The sequence below is a fragment of the Heptranchias perlo genome, chromosome 13 (genome assembly GCF_035084215.1).
Source record: "Heptranchias perlo isolate sHepPer1 chromosome 13, sHepPer1.hap1, whole genome shotgun sequence".
Classification (NCBI taxonomy): Eukaryota; Metazoa; Chordata; class Chondrichthyes; order Hexanchiformes; family Hexanchidae; genus Heptranchias; species Heptranchias perlo.
Window position 1 is genome coordinate 29761298 of NC_090337.1, and position 13020 is coordinate 29774317.

General features: G+C 37.8%; 2 protein-coding genes across 7 annotated transcripts in view; one reads left to right on the forward strand and one right to left on the reverse strand.

Annotated features, from left to right (window-relative positions):
• Positions 1 to 1832: 1832 nt before the first annotated feature.
• LOC137331048 (C-type natriuretic peptide 2-like) lies at positions 1833 to 5739 on the reverse strand. The gene is made up of 3 exons (XM_067994641.1): positions 5535 to 5739; positions 4645 to 4925; positions 1833 to 4181 (listed from the first exon to the last, which is right to left on the reverse strand). Exons 1-2 carry the CDS (start codon positions 5622 to 5624, stop codon positions 4665 to 4667), a joined length of 351 nt encoding a protein of 116 aa, XP_067850742.1. The 5' UTR covers positions 5625 to 5739; the 3' UTR covers positions 1833 to 4181; positions 4645 to 4664.
• Positions 5740 to 11987: 6248 nt separating this feature from the next.
• Positions 11988 to 13020, forward strand: part of dis3l2 (DIS3 like 3'-5' exoribonuclease 2) — a 289590-nt gene continuing 288557 nt past the window's right edge. For 5 of the 6 annotated variants that reach the window (XM_067995258.1, XM_067995259.1, XM_067995261.1 and 2 more), the window contains exon 1: positions 11988 to 12074. The gene's annotated coding sequence lies outside the window, so the exon portion shown is untranslated. The remainder of the gene's footprint in view (positions 12075 to 13020) is intronic. The other variant, XM_067995262.1, reaches the window with a different exon arrangement.

A 13020-nucleotide genomic window follows, 5' to 3' on the forward strand; every position in this document is an offset into this window, starting at 1 on the left:
GTTTTTTTTTTACTGGCTGCTTTTGAACGAGTCATTATATAAGAATGGAAAAGATAATGCTAAGCTTTATTGAACCCAATGGCGCTGCTTATGACATCAATAATAATTTCTGTCTTCGATGTTGTATTGTTTAATTAGCTAGGGTTTCAAATGGAAGCTGTTTCTTCACTAAGTAGAAAATGGTGGACTGCAAACATTCTGTGAGAACCAGGCAGAGTTGTTCATAAATTAGCCAATAAGGGGTTTCTTTTGATGGTTAATGATTAAATGTTAATGGCTGCAGTGTTTGTCAGACTAATATGTAATTTCAATCATTGCCATATGTGAAGATAGTCTCATTGGAACACAGGATAGAAAATATAACAATTACAGGCCATTGTCATATTACCTACCAAGGAGTACAGACTGTTGATATTTTGTTTGCTTAATTCCATCAGAGAAAGCCCAGAAAGGTAAATGACTCAGTTGTGGCTACCACTCTTGAGTCCTGGTGAAAATGTGCCAGCTCCATGGGTGTAACATCTCATCCCAAAAGACACAACTCAAAACTGCATGCTGTGTACCAAGAAACAAGAAAATACTCATCTGATTGATCCATAGACACTATTCCATTCCAAGAATCTGAAAGCAGCATATACAAAAAGATATATTAACCCTTTGTGGAACATAGGAACAGAAGTAGGCCTTCAGCTCTTGAGCCTGTTCCGTTCAATTAGATCATGCCTGATCTGTACTATTGCCACTTCTCTTATCCAAGGATTGTGCTGTTTATTTTATCTATGTTTTTGCTTCTGTGAATCACTTTTGATTGTAAATAAATGCAACCCTCATCCAACTTGCACAAAGTAGTCTAGACTGTGATATTTTCTATCTTCCAAGTTGACCTGAGATGTTGTGGGCATCCTATAATTCTCCAGCAAGCAATTTACCATGAAACAGGAAAACCATTCATTGTTAAATGTGGTCTTTGGCTGTTTGGCAGAAAATAAAGATGTCAATCTCAGTTTGTAGGTAATGCCATCTGCTTATGGAAATTGCTGTCAAGATGGTTGCATCAGAAAAAAGGCACGGAGAAAACCTCAATATAACACTGCTCATTGATAGGTCCTGTAGCTAATGTCAACTGAGTGGCTTCTTAGTCGATCTAAAGACCCAAAATAGTAGATCTCCATATGGGAAGCAAAGTTACTTTTAATAGTAAGATTTCGTAATGGACAGAGCCCTTATCTTAATGGTTGAGTACTCTAAACTGAAAGCATCCTTGTGTTCTCATATTTTATTTTAAATTTCATTTAGTAACAAAGTGCAACAATAATAATATCGGAATGCACATGTTAAATTTTGTAACAAGTATGTACTATACTAAAATGTTCATAAAATGTCATAAAATATTATAGGAACTCTGATAATCTTTCAATGTTTCTGCTCCATTCAATTAGATCATGCCTGATCTGTACTATTGCCACTTCTCTTATCCAAGTATTGTGTTGTTTATTTTATCTATGTTTTTGCTTCTGTGAATCATTTTTGATTGTAATTAAATGCAACCCTCATCCAACTTGCACAAAGTAGTTAGAATGATATTTTTTATCTTCCAAGTTGACCTGAGATGTTGTGGGCATCCTATATGTTCTCCAGCAAGCAATTTACCATGAAACAAGAAAAAGTGTGACTGGAAATTATGCATAAAGCTGAAATTTGTTGTGCTTTCTCAATTTCACAGATTCTTTTTTGATGTTGCTGGCAGTGGGTGCGTGGTGGACAGCTAACAGATGGCAAACTCCGCCAATTGAATCATGTGATTTGAAAAGAAATGTTAATGTACTATGTGATTTGAATCGTAATATCAGGTTTTATTTCATTATGTTATAGAGAACTAGTACACTCTGTCAATGGTATTAAATAACAAATTAGCTTTATATAATTTAAATTAGATCTGAAAACATACTTCAAATCTGTAATGATCATTAGTTAGACTAGCAGGATATTTACCTCAAGGTAAATAGAAGACACAATTAAACAGCATGAATATGACATCTCTTGTAAGTGCTATTTTGTAATGCTATGATAGTCAATCATTGAGGTTAGTAAGGAGTGCATATTAGTAAGTAAGAATATTGTCTATGTCATCAGAACAATTTATAACAGGACAAAATATTGCTATATTAATCAATAATTTATTTTGAACCAATTTTAGTTTTAATGATAGTGTGCATATTTTAGTGCCTTGATAAAGAATAACTGCTTTTTCATTGCAAAAATTTCCCTTGAACCAGTTCAATTTCCTGGGAAAAATATTGTGCATCTCTGTACATATACATGGAGAAACTAGGTTGTTTATGGCTATAATTAAGTAATATAGTTCTGTGTAAGTAGGAGGAATTGTTGTTCCAGATACAATAATTTTAAGTTTTTGCATTGCTCTCCATTATACATACACATAGACATTGTTAACCAAAAGTAGCACATATAAGTTCCAAAACACATCTAATAGAAAGTGTTAGAAGTGTTTTTGCAGTAGAACTATTTATTTTCTCTGAAACGGATTAATCTGCACTCGTGTTCCACTCGCAGAGATCACATATATATAAAAAAATAGGTGTACCCTGTACTTAGCTTTTCTTTTTTGTTACATGCATGTTCAGTCTGATACCCTAACAGAACAATAGAAAATGAGCAGCAAATTGGAAAAAAGGAATTTAATTCTATTGAGCAAATTGCACAAAATGTGATGAGGACATAAACTCTATTGAGGCTATCAAGGCAACTGATTTTGCCAAATTATGACAATAAGACTGGAAAAAGTATCTGTATCATACAGCAGTCAAGCCAGTGCAATTTTGTTCCCTAGAATGCACTTTTTAAATCTGCTGTTGGAGATCCTTGTCTAGTCGTGTGATTTTTAAAAAATCTCTGGTCAGCTTTTACCTTCCAGTTTGAACCCAGATCAGAAAATTGAAGTTTCCCATTCTATGCGGGCATTTGGGCCCTTAGCAGCAATAGGTTTCAGTAGCTTAAACCACCTAGTATAAAGAGCTCATAATATAAAAAATACTCTCAAATTTGGTTCTTCACCCTCAAGGATTTAGAAGTTTGGGGAAATGCACATATATAATTGGTGGGGAAAAGAGGCAAGGTCTATTTTGAGATTTGGTATAAGGTACGTTGTCAGACCAAAAGCAGCTTCCATCTTCCATCTTTCTTTGTTGTTCCAGTAATGTTAATCCCCCCACAGTGGAAAATATTGAAACTTGTTAATAGCCTATCAATTTGATGGGCATATAGAGAATTACGTCATTTCGGAACATCTGAGCGTACTTTCCCCTCCAGACTTATTTAGAATAGTCAAAAATCATTCAGATTTCATCCTGGTTCGTGCTGAACTAGCATTGCAATTATAATTTATTTATCGTAAAGTAAGTAGCCCAGAAAACTGCCTGGAAAAAGTGCTAAAAACTGAATATTGTTTGGGGGGGGGGGAAGTGAGTGACGATCCTCACACGAAAAATGCTGTTCTGTGAGTTTATAGTTACATATTTTTAAGGAGGAATAGTCGATAATGCTTATAATCGATCATCGAAGTTTTCGGTTGATATGTTTAGTTCAGGACAAGAGGAATGTAATGAAAGGTAAACAGAAACAAATCTCAGAGAAATAGATTATGCCTGTGTGATAAGTGAGACAAATGCTCCTCAGAACATCGCGCTGAATTTAAACGAGCGCTTCAAAACAAAACAAGAAATTATCACCACCAAGTATTTTTATGTATTGCACGGATTGTAATAAATAAGGAGACTTTTCAGACTTTTGTGAAATGCAATTTAACACGTAACAGCTATTAGGACAAATGTTACAAACTCTGTATTTCTTTGACCTGCAGTTCACCATCTGTTCAGTTTGTTACATAAATAAACTTTTATAAATATCTCTCTTTTATAAACATATAAATAGTTTAAACATAAATACATTTATGCAGAAATGAAATAAACAATTTATAGTAGCGACAATTTACAGCTGTATTAGTTCCTACAACACTTTTCTTCACGTTTCTTTACAATAAAGACGCTGGTGATGTGGTTCGTCGTACCGGGATAATGGCATCGTTTTCTTATTAAACGGTACTTTTGGGGAGACAATAAGACACACAAGTAGTTTTCAGAGCCCATCAGCAGCCTAGTGTCCTGTGAATGGAAATATATCGTTAGTGTGGCAGAGAGCGAGTATTACACACAAGAACCAAGTGTCCCAAACTGTATGAATGAAAATACTCCGCAAAATTTGAATTTTGAATTAAACTCGGATGTGATCTATATGTTCTATTTTGGAAAGTTAACAACAAACTGGTTTAAAAAAATCTAAAGAGTCGAAAACTGTCGTAATATAACTAAAACACTTTACGATTCCCTGTTGCAATCACAGTTTAACTCGATTGAATATGAAAAAGCCTGGATTTCTTTCCCCTGAATTGATGCATCGGTTGTGTGTATCTGTGGCTGCTGTATCAGTGTTGCAGAAATCAACTGTAAATATTTTATGTGACGCAATAGGCGGCGAAGAGAGAAAGTTTTTAAACTTTTGAGTTAAGGGAAGTTACCAGCAAAGTAAATCAAGCAAATTTGAACAATGTTTGCAACAGTCACTTACCGTCGCTAGGTGTCGCAGATCTAACAGCCGAGTCCGCTCATCGCTCCTATTCTGTCCAGTTTGCGTCCGAAACAGCCCTTGGACAACCCTTTTTTGTTGATTCCTCGGAATCTCCTGGGGTTGTTGTAGTCGTTGAAAAGCCGAGCCCATGTGCTCTTTGATCTGGTGTCGAAGCTGAGGTCTCGTAAAAATCGGACCTTGGAATTCACATCTGCAAGGGCACCTCTTTCTTCTGAGGAAAGGTACTCAGAAAATTCTTCACCTAATAAATGTTTAAGACCCTGTAAAAGGAAGCGGAAATTGGAAATCTTTAGTCATAGTACATTAAATCTGAATTTATTTAAATTAGCTTAATGTCATTGTTTACCATTATAAACATTATTGGAATGCTATTCTAGTAATTAATTTCAACCATGCATGGATATTTTACGACCATCGTATTTATATCTGAATTTGTCACCAAAGGCACAGTGGCAATGAAATGTGAGATCATTAAATATCAACAAAACCGAATGGGCTGCGTTTATTATATTACACATTATATTGCAATGTGAAAATAGTATTCACAAAATAAAGATCAATAGCAGTCGCAGAAGGGACTGATAAACACACTGAAGAAATGCACCTGTTTTAAAAACGTATTGTATCATATTCATTGATTGATAGTTATTTTTGTAAATATAAAGTTTCTTACTTGATTTAACACAAAACATGAAAAATATTCATTGCTCTGATATTCAAAATTGAAACGCAGCAAAGGGTTGCGATAAATTTCTAACAATTACTAATTGTATTCGATTTAGTGGTGTAGCGATAGGTTACACAACTATGCTTGCTTCTCAATACGGATCGCCGATGACTAGCTATCTTAACAAATGTCATCAACTTACTTGCTGTGATTGAAACAGGGGTTTTGCATCCGTCCTTATGGACAGGAGAGCCAGGAGTAGTCCAGAAACCAAAAACGAGGAGATGTTCATCCTTTTTTGATAAGGTGGCGAATTCTACGCCTAGATACAATAAAATTAAAGTTCGTTGGTTACGTTTGGAGTTCTGTCTCCCTCTAGAACAAGAGTCGTCTGCTGCTTTCTCGGCTGCTTTTCAATCATTTTATAATATGACATGACGTCAGCCAAGCGACTCCTTTTGGAACTTGCTAAGAACAATCAGAGGAAGGACGAGCCTTGCCTTTTCTTCTTCCTTTTCTGCGTTTAGATCATCAGATTTTTTTTCTGCTGCTTCACTGCAAATTGCTGGTTTTAAAAATTGCACGCTCTTCAATAGTGGGTCTATAAGTAAAATAATTAAATAATGGCTTTCACCCAGTGGAAACATTGCTGGTTTTACAGTGAGAACAAGGAATGGGTGGATGTATTGATAAACTACTGATCTATATATAAAACAACAATATGCAAGGGTAGAATTTTATTTTGATTGTGCTTTTCGCCCATTCCCTCTGAACAACCATACGCACTCACCCATACATGAAGCAGAAGTTCTCAATTTGTAGTTACAATATCCATATTGAGAATCTCATATCTTCTCACGGAGAATTCGAAAAACATAAATACTCTCCCAATGCTGGAGAGATCGTTGGGTGGCTTTGACCTACGTAGAATGAATCAGAAATTTCCAAGTACTTTTTACAGCGTTAATGTCTCATTTCTATTCCTACACTATCGTAACCCAGATGCGGTGAGAACAATGCGGAAAAACTGCAAGAAGCAATTCTAGCTGCAAACTACATTGGTAATTTTCCGGGAACACTTGGTGCAATCTAACTTTTTAAAAATAATTATCATAAAAAACATTCCCACGATTTAAAAGTGACCTATGATACCATTGTAAATACATTTTTATTTTAAATATACAAATCATGCTTTGATGAACATTAATGCATTAAAATGTATCACTTTGAATACAGAAAGGGATAATGTGTGGAAAGTAGCCTGTATGCACATCACTTCAGAAAAAGTGGAAACTGAGTCGAACAGTTTTTGATTGCAAATTTATTATTGCAAAAATTGAAACATCTTGTTACTTAAACTGGGTGTATGTCTGCTTTCAATGGAAGGGTCCGCCTTATCGGTTAACTTCAGTAAAAGCTGCAACGCTCAGAATTTGAGAAACTAAAACTATTATGTAATTCTGCTTCATATAACAATAGGGTTGTGAGATTTTATAGAACAGTCGTGTACATATAATGTTTAATATATGTCGCCAGCGATAAATTAGCATGATACAGCACTGAAAATCCTTGTGAAGGTTAATGTCAAGTTTATGGGCAATTGAGGTAGTGCGTTTTGGTCAATTCCTTGCTTCAGCCCCAACAGAAAGCGTCTTCTGAGAATTGGGACACTGCTGTATTTTGTAAAACAAATAATGATCTCCCTTATTGACGCAACAATATTTCTATGTAAATGTTCACGAGAATATTAGTTGATGATGGGAAATAAACGCTTGCCCGTTTCAATTGCATAAAACCAATAAACAATCGGCTATGTATCAAAATAATGCCCGCTTTCCATTAAAATGCAAGATCAGTTGAGCTCAATTTAGCCTTATGACATTGGTCCAGTGCTAAAATTAAGAGAGCTAAATTCCTCGTTCAGCTTTTGGTAAATCGACACGCACCAAATATTCCACACCTCATTAATAAAAGTATAACACACGCTTTAGATTTTAGAGAATGGTACAAGTTTCTTTTTTTTTAGAAAATGTAAGTGTGTAAATTTCCAGATCACTGCTAAATAATTTGTGTGAAATGAGGCTTTACATATCACAGAACCTTATATACATAAGGTTCTTCATTAAGTATAGTTACTTCCTCCTGAAGAGATGCAAAGATTCGGGGCCCGTTAACCACTTTTAAGAAGATCATAATTGTGACAGAATAGACTTTTTGCCAAAGATTCTCCGCGGAAAGAATGCCTTACTGTGAATCTTGGATAAAATGTCTGTGTTCTGCCACACTTATATACAATCAACGTAACTGTTAATAGGTTTGATGTTCTCCCCAACCTGAGTTGTATGGACATGTGTTTATATAAGTAATATTTGTGGGACAGTCTGGATGGATTAGAGGGCCTTTTCCTGTCCGTCATTGTTCGTATATATGTCTTAAAAGTTTTACAAGAACTTCAGTTTTGATATGTTTCATAAAATGTAGGGGCTCTTTGTTTAAAGAGCCCACAGGCACTCCAGACTAGGTGTACAAACGTTACTATCCTGGCTAGCAATGGTTTAACTAGGTAGTCCTTTAGATTGTGTTTATGCCTTTGTGTGTACTTGGCGGGGGGGGAGAGCGGGGCGGAGGAAAGTCAGGCTCTAAATTAGCGGCGGCCAAACTGTAACCGTAGGCCACGTGCGGCCCCCGAGTCCTCGCAATCTTCAGTCCAGGACGGACCGCTTTAATTTTGTGGGCACAGGGGTTTGGAAAGGGTTGTTCTTAATGCTGTTGCCTTTTTGGATTAAAGCTAAACAGGAACACCTCCAAAATGTCTTCGTATGGATAACTTGACACATATGCAGGCTCCATCGTAAGTACCTAATGCGGTCCAACCTCTGGTAAAACTGGTAATGTTGGAAGGTTTTTGTCATGTTAGGAAGTGCAGGGACAGTTGAGTCCTAATAAATGCATAACTAGTTTGCCAATACGCGTGGATTCTGATTTCTGAAAACTGGCGGTAAAAATGACCACTTTGGCACTATGGCTCTGATAATGAATTCGATCTAAACGAAATAGGAAAGCTGAATAAAAACGTATTTCACACAAGAGTTATTACAAAATCTATTTTGTGCTACTATGAAACGGATCGGGTATGCTTAGTGTGCCGAGTATCAAAATCTGAATGAATAGGAACTTCCTGTAGTACCTGCTTAGAACAAGACTTTTTATGCACCTGTAATGCTTTATCTGCATTGGAATTCCATGCTGGAGTCCATTGTCGTAAGTAGTTAGCTGTAAGAACATAAGAACATAAATAGGAGCAGAAGCAGGCCATAGGGCCCCTCGAGCCTGCTCCGCCATTCAATAAGATCATGGCTGATCTTCGACCTCAACTCCACTTTCCCGCCCAATCCCCATATCCCTTGGTTCCCTTAGAGTCCAAAAATCTATCGATCACAGCCATGAATATACTCAACGACTGAGCATCCACAACCCTCTGGGGTAGAGAATTCCAAAGATTCGCAACCCTCTGAGTGAAGAAATTTCTCCTCATCTCAATCCTAAATGGCCGACCCCTTATCCTAAGACTATGCCCCCTAATTCTGGACCCTCTAGCCAGGGGAAACGACCTCTCAGCATCTACCCAGTCAAGCTCGCTCAGAATCTTATATGTTTCAATGAGATCACTCACATTCTTCTAAACTCCAGAGAGTATAGGCCCATTCTACTCAATCTCTCCTCAATCTACTCAATGTCTCTATTGCAATCTTTACAATTTCTGTCTGGTGTCATTTTCACTTGTTTTCCTTATATGATTCCATTCCATGCTTCGTTGTTCTATCTAATCAATTACTTTGTTCTTAACCTTCAGCTGACTGGGGCCTAAACTCCAAAACACCCTAAATCCCTTCTACCTTGCTGCTCATCTTCAAAAATCTTCTCAAAACTTACTTCTACCATGTTTTCCCTCACCTCCCACATTCTACTACTGTTTGTGCTCTGTTTTGCCTATGCGAAAGATCTAAGGGGTGTATACTACTTTAAAAGTATTATACAAATGCAAATTGTTGCTGTGTGCTCCACCCTAGTACCACCCGATGGCTGATATTTGTTAACAGCGAGATGAAACAAATATCTGACTCAGATGTTTATTTTCCAAAACACGGTAATGAAATGCAAAAAAGGCTTACCTCTGATACCGTAAGTAGATGCCATCTGAGAGTTTTGTTAGGGTTTATTATCTCGACAGCTACCTTAGGATGTATAACTATGTGTAGCTTCATTAAAACGTAGGGGGATAACAATGCTGAATTCTTTGAGAGAATCAGGGCAGGGCAGCCAGTAGGGTTCCCTTCGAGTTGCACTGTAGAAAATCTAATTAACGCCGTACTCTAAAAACGTTTAAGACAAGCTCACTACTTTTTAAAAAGTTACATGCAACAAAACTGTAGTGTCTCAAAGCTTTTCGTATTATGCTTATGATTTATTAACAATTTATTATCTTTACGCATGATTTTTCTTTCTCGTGTACGTTTCCTCGTCTTTTTCATGTTTTCTCTTGTTACACAGATCCACTTGACAAAAGTTGTGGTTACTAAGAGAGGACATTTTGTATTTCAATTGGTTTGCAAGGAAGTGGCGCATCATAGACTAAGTCTTCCGTATAATGGCTTCGATGAAGTGCTTTGTGGACGCTTTAAGGTAACATTGTGGTTTAATGGCGCAGTCAACGAAAGCAAGTCGTAATTGTAAAATGTAGTTCATGCCAATTAAAAACATCACATAAACTTCTCTGCGTGAAGCTTCAACTTGTCCTTGCATATATATATGATTCTAAAAGTTATAGTTGGCTTCATTCTTTCGTTCATTTTTTGCTTATTTTCATTGTTGCATATTGGTACAAACGTGGCCCCATTCCGCAGGTAATGTGCTCAGAACCCTCAACCTCACATACTTACCTCCGAAAAACAAATCAAAACGTTTTGGTCTTTTCATATTTAATCCAGATACTTTCCTAGAGAGGATCCGATTATAAAGTTGTAGGGTAACATGAAGTAACATTTTCTTGGGTTCCAGTTAGCGCATTCTGAATAGCACTGTATCAGACAAATCGTATGTGGTCTGGCTTGCTACTAAACCGCCGAAATTGACGCTAGTGCAGCACAGCTAATTTTCTCTGACTAATTTCACTAAATCATACAAAAAATAAATAGGAATAGCACTGGCGACTGGCAGTGGGCTCAACCGTGACTCAATTTGATTTGTTATTTTTGGAAATAAACACATTTTCGTCATTGTTTATTTTGTTAGTAGCTGCTTCTTAAAACATACTCAGGGTATTTATAAAATAATATTTTCCATACGGAACCTTTTATTTAGTTTAAGATTACGAAGGTAAGTGGTTGATATGTCATACAATTTGTCATTAAAATAATGTCATTTTTCGCTTAATATCAAAGGAAAAGTACCGTAACTTCCGTTAGACTGAGCTCTGCAGCTAGGTAGTAAAGTGGAAACATAGTTTCTCGATTAAGATAGCTTTTATGGATCATATATGCATACAATATCGAACAGCTACCCGAATTAAACATAAAAGATTGAGGCGTATTGGTTTCGACAATACATTAACGCATTTCGAACAGTTGTGCAGAGGAACTGCCCCGGGTAATGTATGTTACTAACAGATGACCAGTCCAATTCTTGGGTGCGACATTATTAATGTAACCATGTCATACAGTTCATACGTAGCATATACGAAATTTATGTACGTATTATGGAATTTAAATCAAACGGGACACCGGGAACATCAAAAGCCTAAATACAGAGTCAATTCCCAGAGATCTCATGTTATTACCATTTTCATGCATAAACATTTCACGGTTTTTACTCTGGTTTTGCTACACGTTAATAATCAGAAACAAATGTCACCTGCTCGGACATGTATTAAGAACATTCCCAAATCAATGTTTTCCAGGAACTGATTCGGTTTAAACAAAACGTGATGCTGACCAAGTTACGAGTTCGGGTATGCAAATAGTTGTATCTAATAGTATAGATAATATTGGTACCATAATACGGTTACAGAAATAACTTGTCAAAATTATGGACGCGTTAATATTCGGATTATTTTGAGCTACGAAGACGATGCCAGTCTTTAGCGGGCATCGATGGCGGTTTTCTTTGTAATATTTAACTACCTCTAAAAATAAAGGAGGAAATCACTGCAACTACGTAAAGGAAGGCGGATTGATGTCAGCTTTATTGTGTTTTCCTGTATTACGAGATATCATTTGTCATTTCTAAATCATTTATTTATTTTAATGCAGACACTTCCTATGGTCGGCTGCTTTGTTGTCTGAACAGTTGCTGTCCAAGGTGGCGACAATGATTGATAGTTGTCAAAAACACGCGACCGCTTCAATAATGCAGCTAAACTCGACATTTAAAAAAATATTTTTTAAGATTAATCTTGCAAACGATTAAAATAAGCACGTTTAATACAGTGATGCGCGTTTTAAATTCAAGAGATTTCAATAGAAGCATTAGCACGCTTGGTGCAGGTTTTAGGGCAACACTCATTGTTCAGGGGACCAGCGTGAGGAACAGAAAGGAACATGGCTCCCACAATACATTGCGCCCGGATTCCTCCCCTTCCGTTTAAGGGTGACCCGGATGTTTTTTGCATGTGCGCAGGGCTCGAGGGGGTTCAGAGCCGTTAAAAGAGAAACTTGGAGGCGTTAGCCTGTCGGCCTTTCTCTCTGTAAGTTCGAGGAGCCGGGAGCGGATATTTTGTTTAGTATATGTTATAATTAGAGTGGAGTAATTTGTGGAAGGGGGAAAAAAAAAACATGTTTAAGTTGCACCGAGTCTTAAGCTGTTTCGTTTAGGGCCTTTCTGGCGAAATGAGCGAATTCTGTTTAAAGCGGAAAGTTGCTCATTAAAATGGCCATGTCGAAAGAGCTGTTCTTGGTGGTGATACGTGGTCAGAGAGCCGGCTATCGGTACCACTTTTCGCAACCTCCAGACCCTTGAGGCCAGCCAGCAGCCCGACCCATTTGCACGGGATGCAAGCATCCTCACAGGAAGGAGCTGGCTGTCTTCCATCGAAACCTGGTCAGAGTCTGGAACGTGGTTGTCTCCAGTAATAGCTCTTTCTTCCCCCGCCCCCGCCTCCGAGGTAGCAGTCACTGCTTCATAATCCACACCCGCGTGTGGTCGGCTTTGGAGACATGTGGCTGGTGGGGAGGAGGTCCCTGGTTGCCCAGGTAGCCAGAGTCAGGGATGTACTAGATTGTAGTGGAGTGGGCTGGATGTCACCACCAGCATTGGCTACCTGGATGTCCTTTTTCTGGCCTGTGGCCCCAGCCATCCAGGAGCAGAAAGTTGCACTCGGCCATGATTCCACATGGTGTACTGAGGCTCAAGCATGTGGTGTGATCCTGCCTGATATTACCCCCATTTGGGTGGAATTTCTCATCCATGCGAGGCCCTGGAATATCCCTTGGGGACCTCCACCTCACAACTTGAGCTGTCTCTCAAATTCCCTTTGTGCACTTTGCACTGAGGGATTTCCTGTATGAGTTGCTTCTGTACATTCTTCACGTCCTTGTCTTCTGTCTGGACATGTCCTGGTGTTTCATCTTGCTGTCTGGCAGAGGCTCCAATGGAAGGCTTTCTTTGTGGGGGTGCTTCATTGAGGGGGATCT